At 42.0% G+C, this 14,735-nt stretch overlaps 1 protein-coding gene across 2 annotated transcripts in view; it reads left to right on the plus strand.

Annotated features, from left to right (window-relative positions):
* xxylt1 (xyloside xylosyltransferase 1) overlaps positions 1 to 11,707 on the plus strand; it is a 31,931-nt gene extending 20,224 nt beyond the window's left edge. For both annotated transcript variants that reach the window (XM_075485512.1, XM_075485511.1), the window contains exons 4-5: positions 729 to 861; positions 10,953 to 11,707. In XM_075485512.1, the coding sequence (XP_075341627.1) occupies positions 729 to 861; positions 10,953 to 11,349 (530 nt within the window). In that variant the 3' untranslated portion in view covers positions 11,350 to 11,707. The remainder of the gene's footprint in view (positions 1 to 728; positions 862 to 10,952) is intronic.
* Positions 11,708 to 14,735: the final 3,028 nt, after the last annotated feature.

Here is a 14,735-nt window from a genome sequence, read left to right on the forward strand (position 1 = left end):
TCAAACAAAATTAAACAAGCCAGCACTATCGATACGAAAAATGGCACATTTAAGTGAGCACTATCGATACGATTACAACGCTGAAGACTAGCCAAAAGTTTAAAAAAACCCTGATTCTTTAAAATTAATATAACTTTAGAGTATATAGTGTGCAACGTAACGTTAAGGTGAATAAAGACTGTTTCTGTTTCTTCGTATGAAAGAAAGTTGTTTTCACTCGACTTTTACTCACCTCGTCGTCTCCACAGTTCAAATGGGGAACGAAAAATACGTGTTCTTCGCTTGTCGCTTCGGGTCCTCACAGTGCAGGTGACGTCACAGTGCATGTCTCCAACTAAGGGTCCTGACAGTGCAGGTCTGCAGCCAGACGCCTCTCAAAATGTTCGGTGGAAAAGGGGCATATGTGATTCGAGCAGTGTCAAGGCCCTGCTCTCCCACACTATGCAGGGAGAAGGATGAGCTCGTGGTCCCAGAATTTAATCCTACACAGAGACTCATTTTCATCGTTTATCAAACCTGGTTAATAGAATTATAGTTAATCATTCATTCACATGGGGTGAACAAGATGCGCTTTGTTCTTTGTTATTCATATAGTTGTGTGTTCCACATGTTTCGAACAGACTGTTGACGATGTTGTCGTACTATTTTATTCTGTTATCTTATTGTGCGTTTGTTTGTTTTTTATTAGGCCTTATTGCGCTCATCGGCGTCTTGTGCTTCTCTTTTAGGTCTGACACGCATAGTGCAGCTTGATTTGGACCTAAAGTACAGAACCAACATCAGAGACCTTTTTCAGGAGTTTGACAAATTTCCCCCAGGAGCAGTCATAGGCATTGCCAGAGAGATGCAGCCAGTCTACAGGTAAGCACAGCATCACAACACATAACAACCACATTTTAGCGCTCAGTGTAAATCTGTTTTCTGACTCGGACTGGATGAAGAGTTTAGCATCTGTCAAATGAAACGTCGCGACCGGGGGCTTAACTCCCTATAAAACAAAAAGCTGGATCCATACTTTAAGTGTACGTGCACACAAAAAAAAAAAATCTGAAAAGCACCAAAAGATGGATCAAATTTCTACTACTGTACACCCGGACACCTGTAGGCATCGTTCTGTTTATAAATTAGTCCGTGTAGCTCAGCCGTATATTCAAATTATTCTATTCTTCAAAAGGCAAAAATGCAATCCGCCTACTGAAGTTGAAACACTTCACTCATTTGGTGATGAAGGGCCACCATGGCAGAGTCCAGCACCCACCAGAAATGACTCAATATATTACTGCTGTCAATGCAAATTGAGCCGTTGTTTGGTGAAGGGATTGAGGGACTGGTTAAGAAAACTCTCACACACCCTCCAGGGTGAGGGTGAAGGGGGAAAAAAAGGAGAATATATGTATCAAAATATATATTTATTTCTTCAAAAAATAAATTAATCAAATGCACAAAGTTACATACAAACCCTTTTTTTGTTTCAAGGCAGAAAAAGATTTTCATGGGTGGAAATTGTTTTTTAAATTTAAGTTAAGAAACTAGATGTTAGGGGGTAATGCATTTTGAGTATTTGTATTTTTTTTAAAGCTGGTCGCAGAGGGTGTTGAGTGAGACTTTTCTGGAAGTGAGCACACACCAGCCTTTTCATATCAGTTGTTGTGTAGATTTTTGAGCAGATTTATTCATAATTGATAGTCTTCATCATGCATGGTATACGAAAATGAAGATGTGCTTTGCGTTTGGACTTTTTATTTTAGGGGTTTTGGTTATTCAGACGGTATGTTTCCAGTAAATCTATTCACTGAAATATCCACTAGACTTATGGAAACACAACCGTGTGTGTTTGTGTGCATCTGTATGTGTGCACACACGTGTACGCATACATACGTGAACGAGGGGCACCCACTTTAAAGCTCTTTGTTCCCCAGTTGATTTTCCGTCCCGCTCCGAGATAGTAAAACAAACACTGTCGGTCCGTTTAGACTACTTCACTGTTTTCCACCCAGGCACGGCATCAAAACAGGACGTCACTGTGTGCATGTTTGTGTGCGCTGGGAGGACTACATGGGGCCAGGTCAGGTGGGATATGTCATGTAGCAGCTGCTCACTGTTATAAACACAGGCAGGTGGTTTCCTCTGGGCTCTTATTCTTAATGAATTATAACATTTGATTGCAGGATGAAGGCAGATAAGGAAAGGCTTGCAGTTTTCTATCTTAATCTCTATAATTGTTTATTTATGATATTTATTCATTTTATGTTTTTAAATTCCTAGTATCTATGAGATAAAAGGACTTCTACTGACAACTTTGACTTTATGTTCTTATTGCCACTGTGTGGAGGTAATATTTAATGTGACCAGTGTAGCGCATTTCTACACCCTGCCCTCAGCTGTGATTGCATTCACATCTTTTGACACACTCATATTGTCCTTCATCAGGCGAGTTTTTTTTTTTTTTTGTAGGATTAATCTTGTGGTGCACGTGTGTAATTACATGAACATTTTTAGCGTCTGAGTGCTGTAGAAATGGAGTTGGAGTTTTCCTGCCAGGCTCCAGTTGGCTTCAGCATCTCCAAAAAGATCTCTATCTCTGCTCCACCACTCTACAGCTCTGTGGTTTGCCAACCCTGGGAAACCCCTGCTAATGTTGTTCCTGTGAGCCCGGACGCACTCGATTTAAAGCAGACATCAACATAGCAGGAGATCGTGCCTCTTGGCTTGCACAGCCTCCATGGTTGAAACTGTGTTGGTTTTGTGCCCACCGTCTGGGAGCTGCTTGAAGGATAATGCACTCCATTGGCATGAGTTTCGAATCACATTCCCCATACCAACAAATTATTTTTTCCTGTCTACTTGAAAGGAAATTAAAAAGTCTGAATGGCAGTTGGGGGTGGGGTATATGTTACTGAGGCTTTGGAAGATATTGCTGTCCACCCAGTCAGTAGCCACAGCTTGGAGCATGCAGTGTCATGTGCGCCGTACTTATCAAATCATTTCATACTTTATGTATTTAGTGTTGAATTGGCACTCAAAACAAGGCAAAATTGCATTTTATCTGAAAGGCATGTCAAAACGAGTGAGCATTTTAGAAACAGATCTGCTACTGGTCTGCAATCCCTGTCAGATGCCGTGTTGAATATTAGACTGAAGACCTTGTAATATTTAAATTTTTCAAACCTGTGTATCCTCTCTGCTGGAGTGTTTTCCTGCATTGAACAGAGCCATGCTCTCAGCTCCCACTCTGTTGTGGTGCTAATGGACAGAACATTATGCAGGAGAAAGCATCCTCCCACCAGCCACATTCACAGTACATCCTGCTACTGAAAAGTTCATTATTTAACAACAAAACCCCACATCTATTCAGTGCAGCTGCTTTATTTTTTTTTGTGTGTGTTTTTCTTTTAACCCAGGAGACATGGCCCATTTACACGAGTGTCACAAATACTTTTTTAATTTAGCCAGGAAGGTCCTATTGCGTCTCCTCCGTCACGAAGGTTTGGCCACACAATGAGCCAGAAGGAAGTCTCTCTCTCTATGAATTGTGCATTGAATCTCCATTGTGTGTTACATCCCACATATTTCCATTTTGTGCTGTAGAATTGTATCAAAAGATGTTATTTGTGAGCTATATTACATGCTAACCCTGAAAATTGGGTATTTTAAGATTTGTATTTATATTCTGATGATATTTAATTAATTGTTGATTGATTGGTTTTTAACCTTCACATTTATAGCCTTCGGTGGACAGAAACACATGAGGCCGTAGGGGAAAAAACCCTTATTTTAAATCTGCTGCAGCACCTTATACATAGTTGTGCTAAGGCTCCTCTTTCCCACCAGCACTGGAATTTTCTTTTGTTTTCAGACCACTCAGCGAAAGTATTTTACACAGCTATCGGAGAGCAGGCTGTTTCTTGTCCTGAACAAATTGAAGGACAAATTTGGCTGAGATGGCAGCACAGAATGTCCTGTCACCTGCTAATGCTTTTCATTCTTTCACAAGTTGGAGAGGCACTTGACTTGAAGAGTTGGCAAAAAGTGGAAACTGGAGAAATTATATGTGTAGTGTGAGTCTGTTTCAGTGTACTGAAACAAACAAATGTGCCTGTTGAGAACGTGCTGTATTTGATGGTGTAATTGTGAGTGTTTTATTTAATTGTAATTATAAACCCATGTCTTATGCCATCAAGCCTGCAGCTCTACTGTTAATAGGTCCCGGTGTTATTTATGTAAAAATATGTCTGAGAATAATTTCACGTCTGTTTAATGCCTAGCCTGATTAACATAGACTTTCAAATCTCTTCGAGATTCTGGTCTGACCAAGACCATAACGAATACGATTCGAAATGGCCTGGTCAACCCGCCTCCCTCGGGTTGCTACTGGTTGTCGCCAGAAAAGGCTGTGCCTAAGCTTAAGCTAATCACACCACTCTTTCCTCTGACGTATGATTTAGCTACCAGCGGGGCTAACTGGTAGATTAAACTCTTACCAAAGCCAGTAGGGAACAAGGCGAAAACGTCTTTCCTGTCAAGAAATGATTCAAGGGCTGTTCTTTGCTCGATTTTTAACGAGAATCTCCCGTCGAACACTTTCATTACAGCATCTACAGCAGTGTCAAAAGCTTGACGCTGCTCCATGTTGATATTGAATGAAGCGCTTCCGTGTACAATCCATGGGTTGAGTGGCAGTTCAACCACGTCACTACCTTGAACACGCCTCTACCCTGGGCCGTTGGCGCTGCTCAAAGTTGATTGCTTCCCGACAAAGTGGGTGGAGTTCCCATTTTTTCGGGAACTCGAATCCACCTGAATGAGCAGTTTGCCTGAGTAAGTGTAGCAGAGCCGAAGGTGATGCGTCACTGCGAGGGCGGAGCCTGGGTATTTAATGCCACTAATGTTTCTTTAATGACTTCAGATTAAAGGGGCACTAGGTAGCATTTTTACCTAAAATTATAGCCTTCAGGAGTTTAACAAAGGTTAAACAAGTCAATGGTAAGCTAATGAAGCCTGTCTCGCTCCCAACAGGGGTCTGAATGCTGAAAATCCCATATGTAACTTCGGCAGGAGCGACCCGCTTCTGAAGTGTCGTGATGCGCGAGAAGAGTCGTTTGTGTTTACGGCACTTAGCTAGGTACTGTATGCTAGCTGTAGTTGTAGGTTATGTGTTCGCTTGCGTTGAAGAGCCAACACCAAGCGTTTCATATTCTGCCTTTCACAGACTGAATATGAAACGTTCGATGTTGGCACTTCCCATCTTTGTGAAATTTCTCCAAGCGTGATCTTGTTCATCTACCATAGTGTCTGACCTGCGTTTTAGATCGTAAAGAGTCAGGTGATGATGGTGCTCTAATTCCTCCTGAGTTCGAGACATAGCCTAGCTTCAGAAATACACGGACTGACCTGATTATAATAAGAATAGCGTTTTGATCCGAACAAGAATTGTTATCTACAAATGAAAATTGATTAATTTGTGATTGTAATCGGATTAGTGTAGAGCTAGTCTGCGTTTATTGCGGCGTGTGTTGGTAGTGCCTGCGCGCATCTCTGTCTAAGATGTAACTTTTGTAAGTGTCTGCTAATACAAAGGAATCACTCCACGAATACACCATGATGAGGGAAGAATCCCATTCAAGATCAGCAACAGTCCATCCATACATCCATACATCCATTATCTGCCGCTTGTCCGGGGATCGGGTCGCGGGGACAGCAGCCTGAGCAGAGAAACCCAGACGAGCTGTCCCCGGCCACTTCCTCCAGCAACAGGATTATAGCATATTATCTTGAGTTCTCTCTACAGAAAATCTCTGATTATAGTATCTTACGTGGGCAGTCTACACTTGTGAATCAGATGACCTAACTGCACTGACTAAATAACACAACGGCAGCATTCGCCACAATGTTTAGTTAGTGGGTGTGTACAGGTGGGCATTTTTACGACAGTGTAGAATTTCAGTTTGACCAATAGAGATCGCTATACTGCCGCTAAACTACCTTGTATCCCTTTAAGTTAAATTAAGAGAAAGAACTTTTTTTTCCCAAATTCCATTTCATAATGCAGTATTATATTGTATAATTATAAGGTATGAGATATCTGGTCCACCTTCAGGGTAGCCGCGGGGTCTTAAAAGTCTTAAAAAAAATTCCCCCGATTCTAGGCCTTAAAAAGGTCTTAAATGTGTGTCATGGGTCTAAAATGTCATACATAGGTCTTAAATTTCTCTGGCAGTGTTTCCCACACACTAATTTGTGGCGGTGCGCCACAGATTAAACACCGGCCACCACATATGGCGTTTCGTTATTATTATTTTTTTTAACGCTATTTAAAAAATACTCGTATTCGTTCAGCTGCATTTCCTGTCCCTGCTCACCCTCCGTCTCTCTTTCCCTCGCGTCTCTCTCGCATAGCCTACTCACACACACAGCCCCTCCCCTCCGTGCTTCCCTGGAAGCTTGCTAGCTTCAGCGTCGCGTTAGATTAGCTCAACCGAAAGAAGACGGGTGTCGAAATTCACGAAAGGTTGGTATCGCGTGCAACTTTTATAAAATCACACATTAAAAAGTCCTATAAAAATATTTTATATTTTGAATACAATGTTGTCCGGTCCCGTCCCGACCCATAGCAAGCGATTACACCTTCTTTATAAAGTTAACTAGTCGCAAAAAAAAAAAAAATGTTGTTGGGTTGTCGAGGTCAAAACACTAGCAGCTGTGAGTCAAAGTAGTTTTTTTAAACTCTTGCACTGAATGTTTGCTGCTTCAATCCAGATGAGTATTGAAAAATGTTTTATATGTCACATTACAGATCTCTGACAGTGGGGGGTGGTATTTTGGAAAAAAAATTCTGAAATGGGTTCTATGTGGTCTATTTAGTCTGTGTTATAACCCTCTTAATTTTCATTCAAGTAGAAATGGGTCTGGGTTCTTATGGGTTAATACAATAAAGTTCTGTGTGACCAATTATTAACGAAGGAATTATTTTGAAGAATTTTTATCCCCCCCCCCCCCCCCCCCCCCCTCTGTGTTTTCAATTACTTGACCTATCCACAATATGTACAGTGACTGCTCTGCATGACCTGTGAAATAACATATTTTAAACTGATTTGTGTACGTGGTGTTTTGTGTCCTAGAGGGGATCGAACCCCCCAGGGTCGCGACCCCAGTCTTAATTTTCATTTTTTGTGGTCTTAAAAAGGTCTTAAATTTCATGTGGTCAAACCTGGGGATACCCTGACCTTTTCCCGTCCTGTTCTGGATGTGTGGAAGGAAAACTTCTGCCTAAACAACAAAGAGTTCATCTGTAAAGTTGTGTCAAATAAAGAATGGGCAACAACATCACAGCGCATTGCATTCTGGGTCGTGTTTGCCACAGTTTATGCAGGTCACGCAGCCAGATCAAACACAAATGATTTATAAATTAGGCCACTGGTAGTAAGAGAAAGACTCGCTACCATCAGAGAAACGGGAAGCATCACAGGCTGACCAGGTGAAGGTGAGGTTAGACGGAGAGAAGCTAAACAAAAAAGCAAAATACCTGCCATACCTTGAGAAAACACAGGAACTGAATAATGTTGATCTCTATCAGAACAAAGTGTGGATCTCCACGAACTACCCTCTGATGTCTTTTCCAATGCCATATGTGCAGTAAGCACGTACACATCTGAGAAGTCCAGAAATGAGAAATCAGTTGAAGCCCAACTTTAACATTGTCTGGGTACAGGGTATATAACTGACCTGTGGGAAAAGGACGTGGACACGCATCCACTGTCAGGGAAAGTTGCCCATATCGGTTTTTTTTTTTTTCAGTTATTCCCAAAGAATAGAAAGTATGTTGCCACCTACTGCACCCGGCGTCTTTCTCCGAGCACTCGGCCTCTTTTGATCAGCTCTGACTGGCTTTAGTTTATAATCTCTAAACTTTTAAGAAAGATGCTGGCGTCGCTGTTTTCAGGCAACCAGTCAAACGAGTAGAAATTGTCACCTCCACAACCAGAAAGGTGGAGAATAGTTTTGTTCTCACTATGTCTATCGCACAGACGGAAATGGTCTGAAGAAAGAAAATGTCCATTTGTGGGAGCAGATCCAACACAAATCGCAACTGGTAATCTAAAGTTGATGATGTTAATGCTCAGGTTAAAGGATCACATTAAAAATAGATAGCAAGATCATTGGTTTTATTTAAAGCAATTCTGGTCTGTGTATATCTGGAAAGTAGTCTTTTCTGTAGCTGCTTTCTTTCGACTCATTGTACCTACACTTTGAACACCCAACCAACAGGACATTTAAAAACCAGGATGTTGTCAGTCATATATGATGGCCATCATGAGACAGAATTGAATAAAACATTTGATCCACTCAGTAGATTCTTGTGTTGAAAAACGGCATCATGGAAAAGTCATTGTAAATGCACCCTTATTGACCTCACTCACCCTGGATGTGTCTCAGGGCACGTAGGCCCAGTGTCCTCATGATGATGAATGCTGCATAAGGGCCACAAGTCCCCAGCTGCCAACCCAACAGACTGTATTAAAAACCGTGGGGACAGGCTACAGCTGCTAAATATATGGGTCAGTAATAACAACAAAGCATTACTCAGAGAGTCTGCTTCTCATGCTGGACTCTCAGGCTGCACAGAAAAAGAGGAGTATACTGTATAATTCAAAGCATATTCATTCTAAACAATATCACCTCATGCACTATTTGGACTAAGGTTTGCAGAGCACAGGTCTAAGGTGAATTTTTGTTTTTAGTGACTCAACTGGTTCCCTGCAGAAGCTTTAGTTTATGTGCTTTAGCACATTTGTCCATTAATATTTAATCTACAGTAGGTATTATGCAGCTTGGCCCGGAATGAGAAAAGTTTACATTCTTTGGCATGTGTGTACGTGTGTTCACAAGCATTCAGGCAATATTCCGAACGCACTGAATCGCGTTCGGTGGAAATGGAACAACTTAACAGCAGCTGTTGGTGTGTGGACGAGAGAATTCTGTACTCACTTGACCTGAATCACTCCACCCCCAAAAGAAAAGAAAAAAAATGGAACAAGCACAGAATTTGAAACGACTGTCTCTATAGAGCCGTGAGAGCTATGAAGCACCGTAACACAAACTCTAAGAACATGGCAGATGCAAACTTGACCTTGTGTTATGTTGTTTCCCAAGCATCCTATTCAGACCCATCTGTTCTTCCTACAAGATGACAAAAAACCTCAGTGTATGCTCAACATCTGTCCCATTTTACACAGTTCTGTTAATGCCAATCATACCATCTCTTTGCAGTCCAGTGCTTTAGAATAAATGTGGGTTTAACAGAGTTTATACTCACTATGTTCAGCTGTAATTTTTTGATCCAGGACTGCATTTTTCGTATCAGACTTTTTTTTTTTTTTTACCAGACATGAGCATCATTCATCAGACCTTCCTGTTTTCTTTGAGTATGTGCGTCCGGCAGCTCCTTGAGGGTCAATAGAAGCACATGAACGAATGTATCTTACGGAAACTGCAGTGTTTGCAGTTCAGTTGGATGGTGTCAGCTCGCAACTAGCCCTGCTATTTATCATGGTTCGTTACGGCTCATCAGCCCATCTGTCTTTTTAAAGTCAGAATACAGCGCTATTATCAGTGGGCCCTTGTTAAAGTTGTTGTTTGGTGCTCCGCAGGTTTGCAAATGGTAACGTATTCCAGTGTTTTGCTTTTTCGTACTGGACCCAGGAGCTTACAGTGCCTGTAGTGTCCTGGTTTATGCGCATTCAGAGAATTCAGCTGAGTCAAACTTTCAAATCCAAGCAGACAGAATCAAGCCAGAAAAATATGTTTTGATACACTAGCTACACTAACTGCTTTGGATTTGGTATGTTGGCAGAACAGGGTGCTGAGTTGGCACAAGTGTCTGGCGCTCCAACATGCTCTGACACTGCTGGACCAATTCTCTTCCTGTGTTTGGCCACAGTGCTGTTTGCTCAGCAAATGTGGACTGAAACACAGATATTCCTCACTTTACTGAACGTACGGCTCAAACATGGGCAGAGCAGGGCAAGTCCATGTCTGAAACGACTGTTTTTGCAGTGACTCTGTATGCATTTGTCCTGCAATCGGTATTTGTATCTCGTCAGAAGAAGTTCTTTGGTACAGGCTCGGTGACTCAGTAACTACTCGTAAGGTTAGCTGGCAGGCGGCTGCATTTGCGAAACTGAGTAGTTTAGTGCAAGTCACTGCATGCCTCTGGAGCCCCATGCACCTCACCAAGCTTCAATCAGGGACTCTCATGGCAGTGGAAAATTATGAATATGTAGCCAGTTTACATGATTTATTAAGCCCTCGGACAACAACAACATATCCATGTACAGTATGGTGGGATAGTCTGCTGACATCATTTGTTACTTGTGGCAGGCTGCTAATGAACCATGAAGGCGAGTGATTAAAGAAAACCAAAAATGCATGCATGCGCAATTTTCATCTATATTTAGACTTTTGGGGCCTTGTACACCAAGCTGATTATTGTGTATTGAATGTCTGACTTTCTTTGTTTTCGAAGGCGCGGCTGTTTTGTACCTCCTAGCCAGAAGTTGGAACTTTTCTTTGTGGTGTATTCTAGTGCTACTTTCACTGCTGGGTGTTCCTCGCTGGCAACGACGAGACCCAGCAGGCGGCCTCTTGTTGCCGCTGGGTCTTCACGTCGGTTTGGTGTGCAAGAGCCCTTATTAAATTCTCAAGATGGTGCCACTGAATTAAGATGGAAAAAACTGTCACTAGTCTGGCAGCCCTGCTCTCTGACAACAGAAATGAACATAGGCAAGCATTGTGTTTACAATCTTTACACATTTACAATCTCAAACTACAGTTTTGCCCACTGTTGGGATTTAAACAGCCGCCCATAGTTTGTTGCTGGGATGCTGGATTTTTAGTTCAAACTGGTTGACGAATGCATACGACTAACCCACAACCAACACCTCTTCTATCCTCAGACACACCTTTTGGCAGTATCGCAAGGAGAACCCTCAGACCAGAGTGGGAGAACCTTCTCCTGACGGCCTCCCGGGCTTCAACAGTGGTGTGATGTTACTGGACCTAAGTGCTATGAGGGCCTCGGCTCTCTACAACCAGTTGCTTAAGCCCAGCAATGTGGCTAAACTAGCAGAACAGTATCGCTTCAGAGGCCACCTGGGTGATCAGGACTTCTTCACAATGATCGGCATGGAGCATCCTGAACTGTTTTATTCCCTGGCGTGTGGCTGGAACCGGCAGCTGTGCACTTGGTGGAGGGACCACGGTTATGGGGACGTGTTTCAGTTGTACTATAGCTGCAATGGACCTGTTTACATCTACCATGGAAACTGTAATTCCCCCATACCAGACGACTGAGCTTTGAACTGGTCTGACACTGGCACTGAAAAGGGACATCTACAATGTAGCTTAAGGGAGTTTTGAGTCCTGAATATTTGGAGGCAGGGCTGGATTTTTATGTCAGTCATGGACCCTCCCCCTGCTGGCCAAGGGGTGATCAAAGGGCTTTCCAATACAATGTCATTTTAGAAGAATGCTGAGAAGTTCAACTTTACAGAGGTGCAAGGATCTCATTAGTTAAGGCATATTTCTTTAATGCACTAAATTTGATTCTGTAACTGATGAATTAAGTTAATTTTGAGTTGCAGATCCTTTATTTGAGAGCTTATCCAATACCAGCAATTATTAGGCAGGATGTGTAAAAAAAAAAACAAAACATGGCATAAATAAAAGTAATCCAGCTGGAACGTGTTCTTGCGTAAAATTGTGCCAATGCTGTGTCAGTGCTGCCCTCATTGTGCGTTAATGAGTACGGCCCTCCCTTTATTTTCCAGCAGAGCAGAGGACACTGCGGTGTCGCAGCTCTTTTCAGATACATCTTCACGTCGGGAGGGGGGCACGTCCAAACCTACGTTGAAGAGGTTGGCCGGCCAGATGATGATGGTGGCTAAACACAAACCCACTACAGCCAACGCACACGTTTCAGGTGGAGAAGTGGCGCCAGGAGCGTGACTGCAGACACTGACCCACTTTCAGTTTTCTTATTGTGCTGACTGAGCTGACATTTAGCTTAAACACTCCAAATTAATCTGTCAGGAAATTGTCTGTAGTGATGAATGCTTTAGCACCCACGTACACAAAGGGAGAGCAAACTGGCCCAACTAACAACTCTATTACAGCTTTGTCAAAGAATAGCAAAACAGTAATTGCTGTAGTGCTTCCACTTTGATGGCTGGCTCATCTAAAATCTCCCTGTTTTTTTCGAATTATCGTAAGATTCAGGCGTGTAGCAAATTGGCTGAAATGTCCTCACCCGTCTGTGTCATCCTTGCATTTACTTTTGGTGTTTTGTCCACCGTCCATCTTACCTGCATCCATCACAGTCGCTTCAAAGTCTCATCTTGGCATTTTTAAACGAAGGATAAAATGAATCAACGAGTGCATGTAGAAACACCATAGTTACCATAGAAACATGTGCAAATATGTGTATCCAAGAATTTTTTTTTCTCTCAGAAAGCTAAAAGTTTTTTTTTTTTTAGGTTTTTTTTTTTATAGAATGAAATCTGCATATTCATTCAGTACGTTTCCATGCACAGTTTGGACAACCTGTTCAACTAGGCCATTTAATTGGACTACTGGCCTTGTCCCAGTACACAACTAGGAAGGGGAGTCAATTTGTTGAATAAGGTAGATGCTGTAGGGAATGATGACAAGTCCCCTTGCAGCTTGTTAGTTTGGGGCTATTTCTGGTTGACCTCATTCTTCACAGACCGAAACAATTGACTGAGTAGTCTTAGCTGGTGGTAAATTCGAGCAGTTGGAAAAAAAACAACAACTGCAGTTGACAAAAAAAACTGCACCGACAAGTCGTCATGTAAGTGTGAAAACCTCTTGTGATTGATGTTTTCGCTCTGATTCTATACCGTACCTGGACCACAGACGCGTGTCACCCAGGACATTTAATTTCATGTTGCAGTGACAGACTCCATCAGCTGGGATCGGTCCACCTGACGGTATCATTGAATCGTGCTTGCTCATAAAACTAAACCAACAACCAGTGTGCTTCCGGTGTGCTTCCATCAGCTTCGTGTTTTCATGTGTCGAGTCAGTCGCTTCAGTGGTCGTTCACACACTCCCCTGATTTTTGTCCTCATGGTTAGTTATTCAGGTTCAAGTAAATTCTTCAGTGTTTGATGGATCCAACATGGGCTTCCATCATACTCAGAGGGCACAGGGCATGTTTTGTAATTTCTGCTTTCAGAAGTTGTTTTAATTGTACAAGGAAACCGAGCATAGTGGGATAGACACTCCAGTGCCAACCTGTGTTTTGGTAACCAGCAAAAACATCAGCACAAAAGCTCCCTCGCGTATCTGGGATATTAAATCTTGTGCGATGCTGTTCAGTTACATGAGTTTGTTCTCGTGCTCAGACCAGAAATGCCGAATGTGTTCCTTGCCTTTTGATCTTTTCCAGGTCAGAGGTGATTCATAAAGTGGTTTCCATTTGCATCAAGTTGTCCTCAAAGAGGCAAAAAACACTTCAAGCCAATGTACAACCTTTACGGCGCAATAGTGGAAGTTGATTTTTCTGTAATTTTCTCCTTTTACCTTTACTTATTCACATCTTCTTAATGCAAATCAAAAGCAGCAATGGAAATGCAAATTGCTCGCTGAAGCTGTGAGTGGTTTTAAAGTCGTTGCTGATAGGTGAATGTGTTCCTTAATAAGAGCCAGGCAGCTTAGTTCATCCCTGTCAGTCAATCAGTGTTCAACTGTTAATGACTAAAAGAAAAAATGCAGATCTCGTTGACAGAGTTTAATTTGAACATAAGGACTCTGTCAAGTCGCCTCAACCTTCTCTGGTTCTAAAACAAATTTACCCGACAGGAACTCTACATGAGCCACATGACAGTAAATGGATTTGTGACAGCATACATGAATATGCAAATGTGGAATATTTAATGCTTTGTGTGTGTGTGTGTGTGTGTGTGTGTGTGTGTGTGTGTGTGTGTGTGTGAGAGAGAAGGCATCTGTCACATTGCTCCACTTGGAAAAAAAATGTAGGCCAGGATCCTCCAGACTGCTTCTCGAACATCTCTGTCTCATCCTCTCTCTCCCTGTCTCTCTGTTCTCCCACCACCCACTCCCCTGACATTGCACAGTCAGCCCGATGGAAAAGGTGAAAAAAATATGCCGTTTTTATCAGTCAGTCATCTCTTGTCTATGTTCAGCACAGTTACGTATATTTCTTTGGCCAAGCTGACAGCAAAGACTGAGGCGGTAGAACAGTAATTTACAATACTGACACACTTGTGTTACACACACATTTTGTGTGGGTACAGAACTTGGTTAAAAACCAGGCAAGAGCACTTAACAGCGTTTTAATGTTTTCTTTGACATTTAGAAAACAAGAACTAATTTTTAGTTCCTAATTGCTCGATCTGTCTGATGTCTACTTTAGGAATTCTTCTAATGATGCCAAGCCCGAAGATCACTTGCATCCAGTACTGTCTTCAGATTCTCTGAATCTTTTGATTATATATGTACTATAGATGATTGATGATTGAATATGTGAATAGTTTAAGAACATTATTCTAAAATTGCTTCACATTTTATGCAGATTGCTAATCTTTACTTTGAGAGACAGCTCAAGATCTATAAGATGCTCTTTTTATACCCAATCATGTTACAGATCTGCTGCTAATTGTAACACCTTCCTCCACCTGTCTCTTTTAGTACCACTT

This window comes from Odontesthes bonariensis, chromosome 15 (genome assembly GCF_027942865.1).
Source record: "Odontesthes bonariensis isolate fOdoBon6 chromosome 15, fOdoBon6.hap1, whole genome shotgun sequence".
NCBI classification, from domain to species: Eukaryota; Metazoa; Chordata; class Actinopteri; order Atheriniformes; family Atherinopsidae; genus Odontesthes; species Odontesthes bonariensis.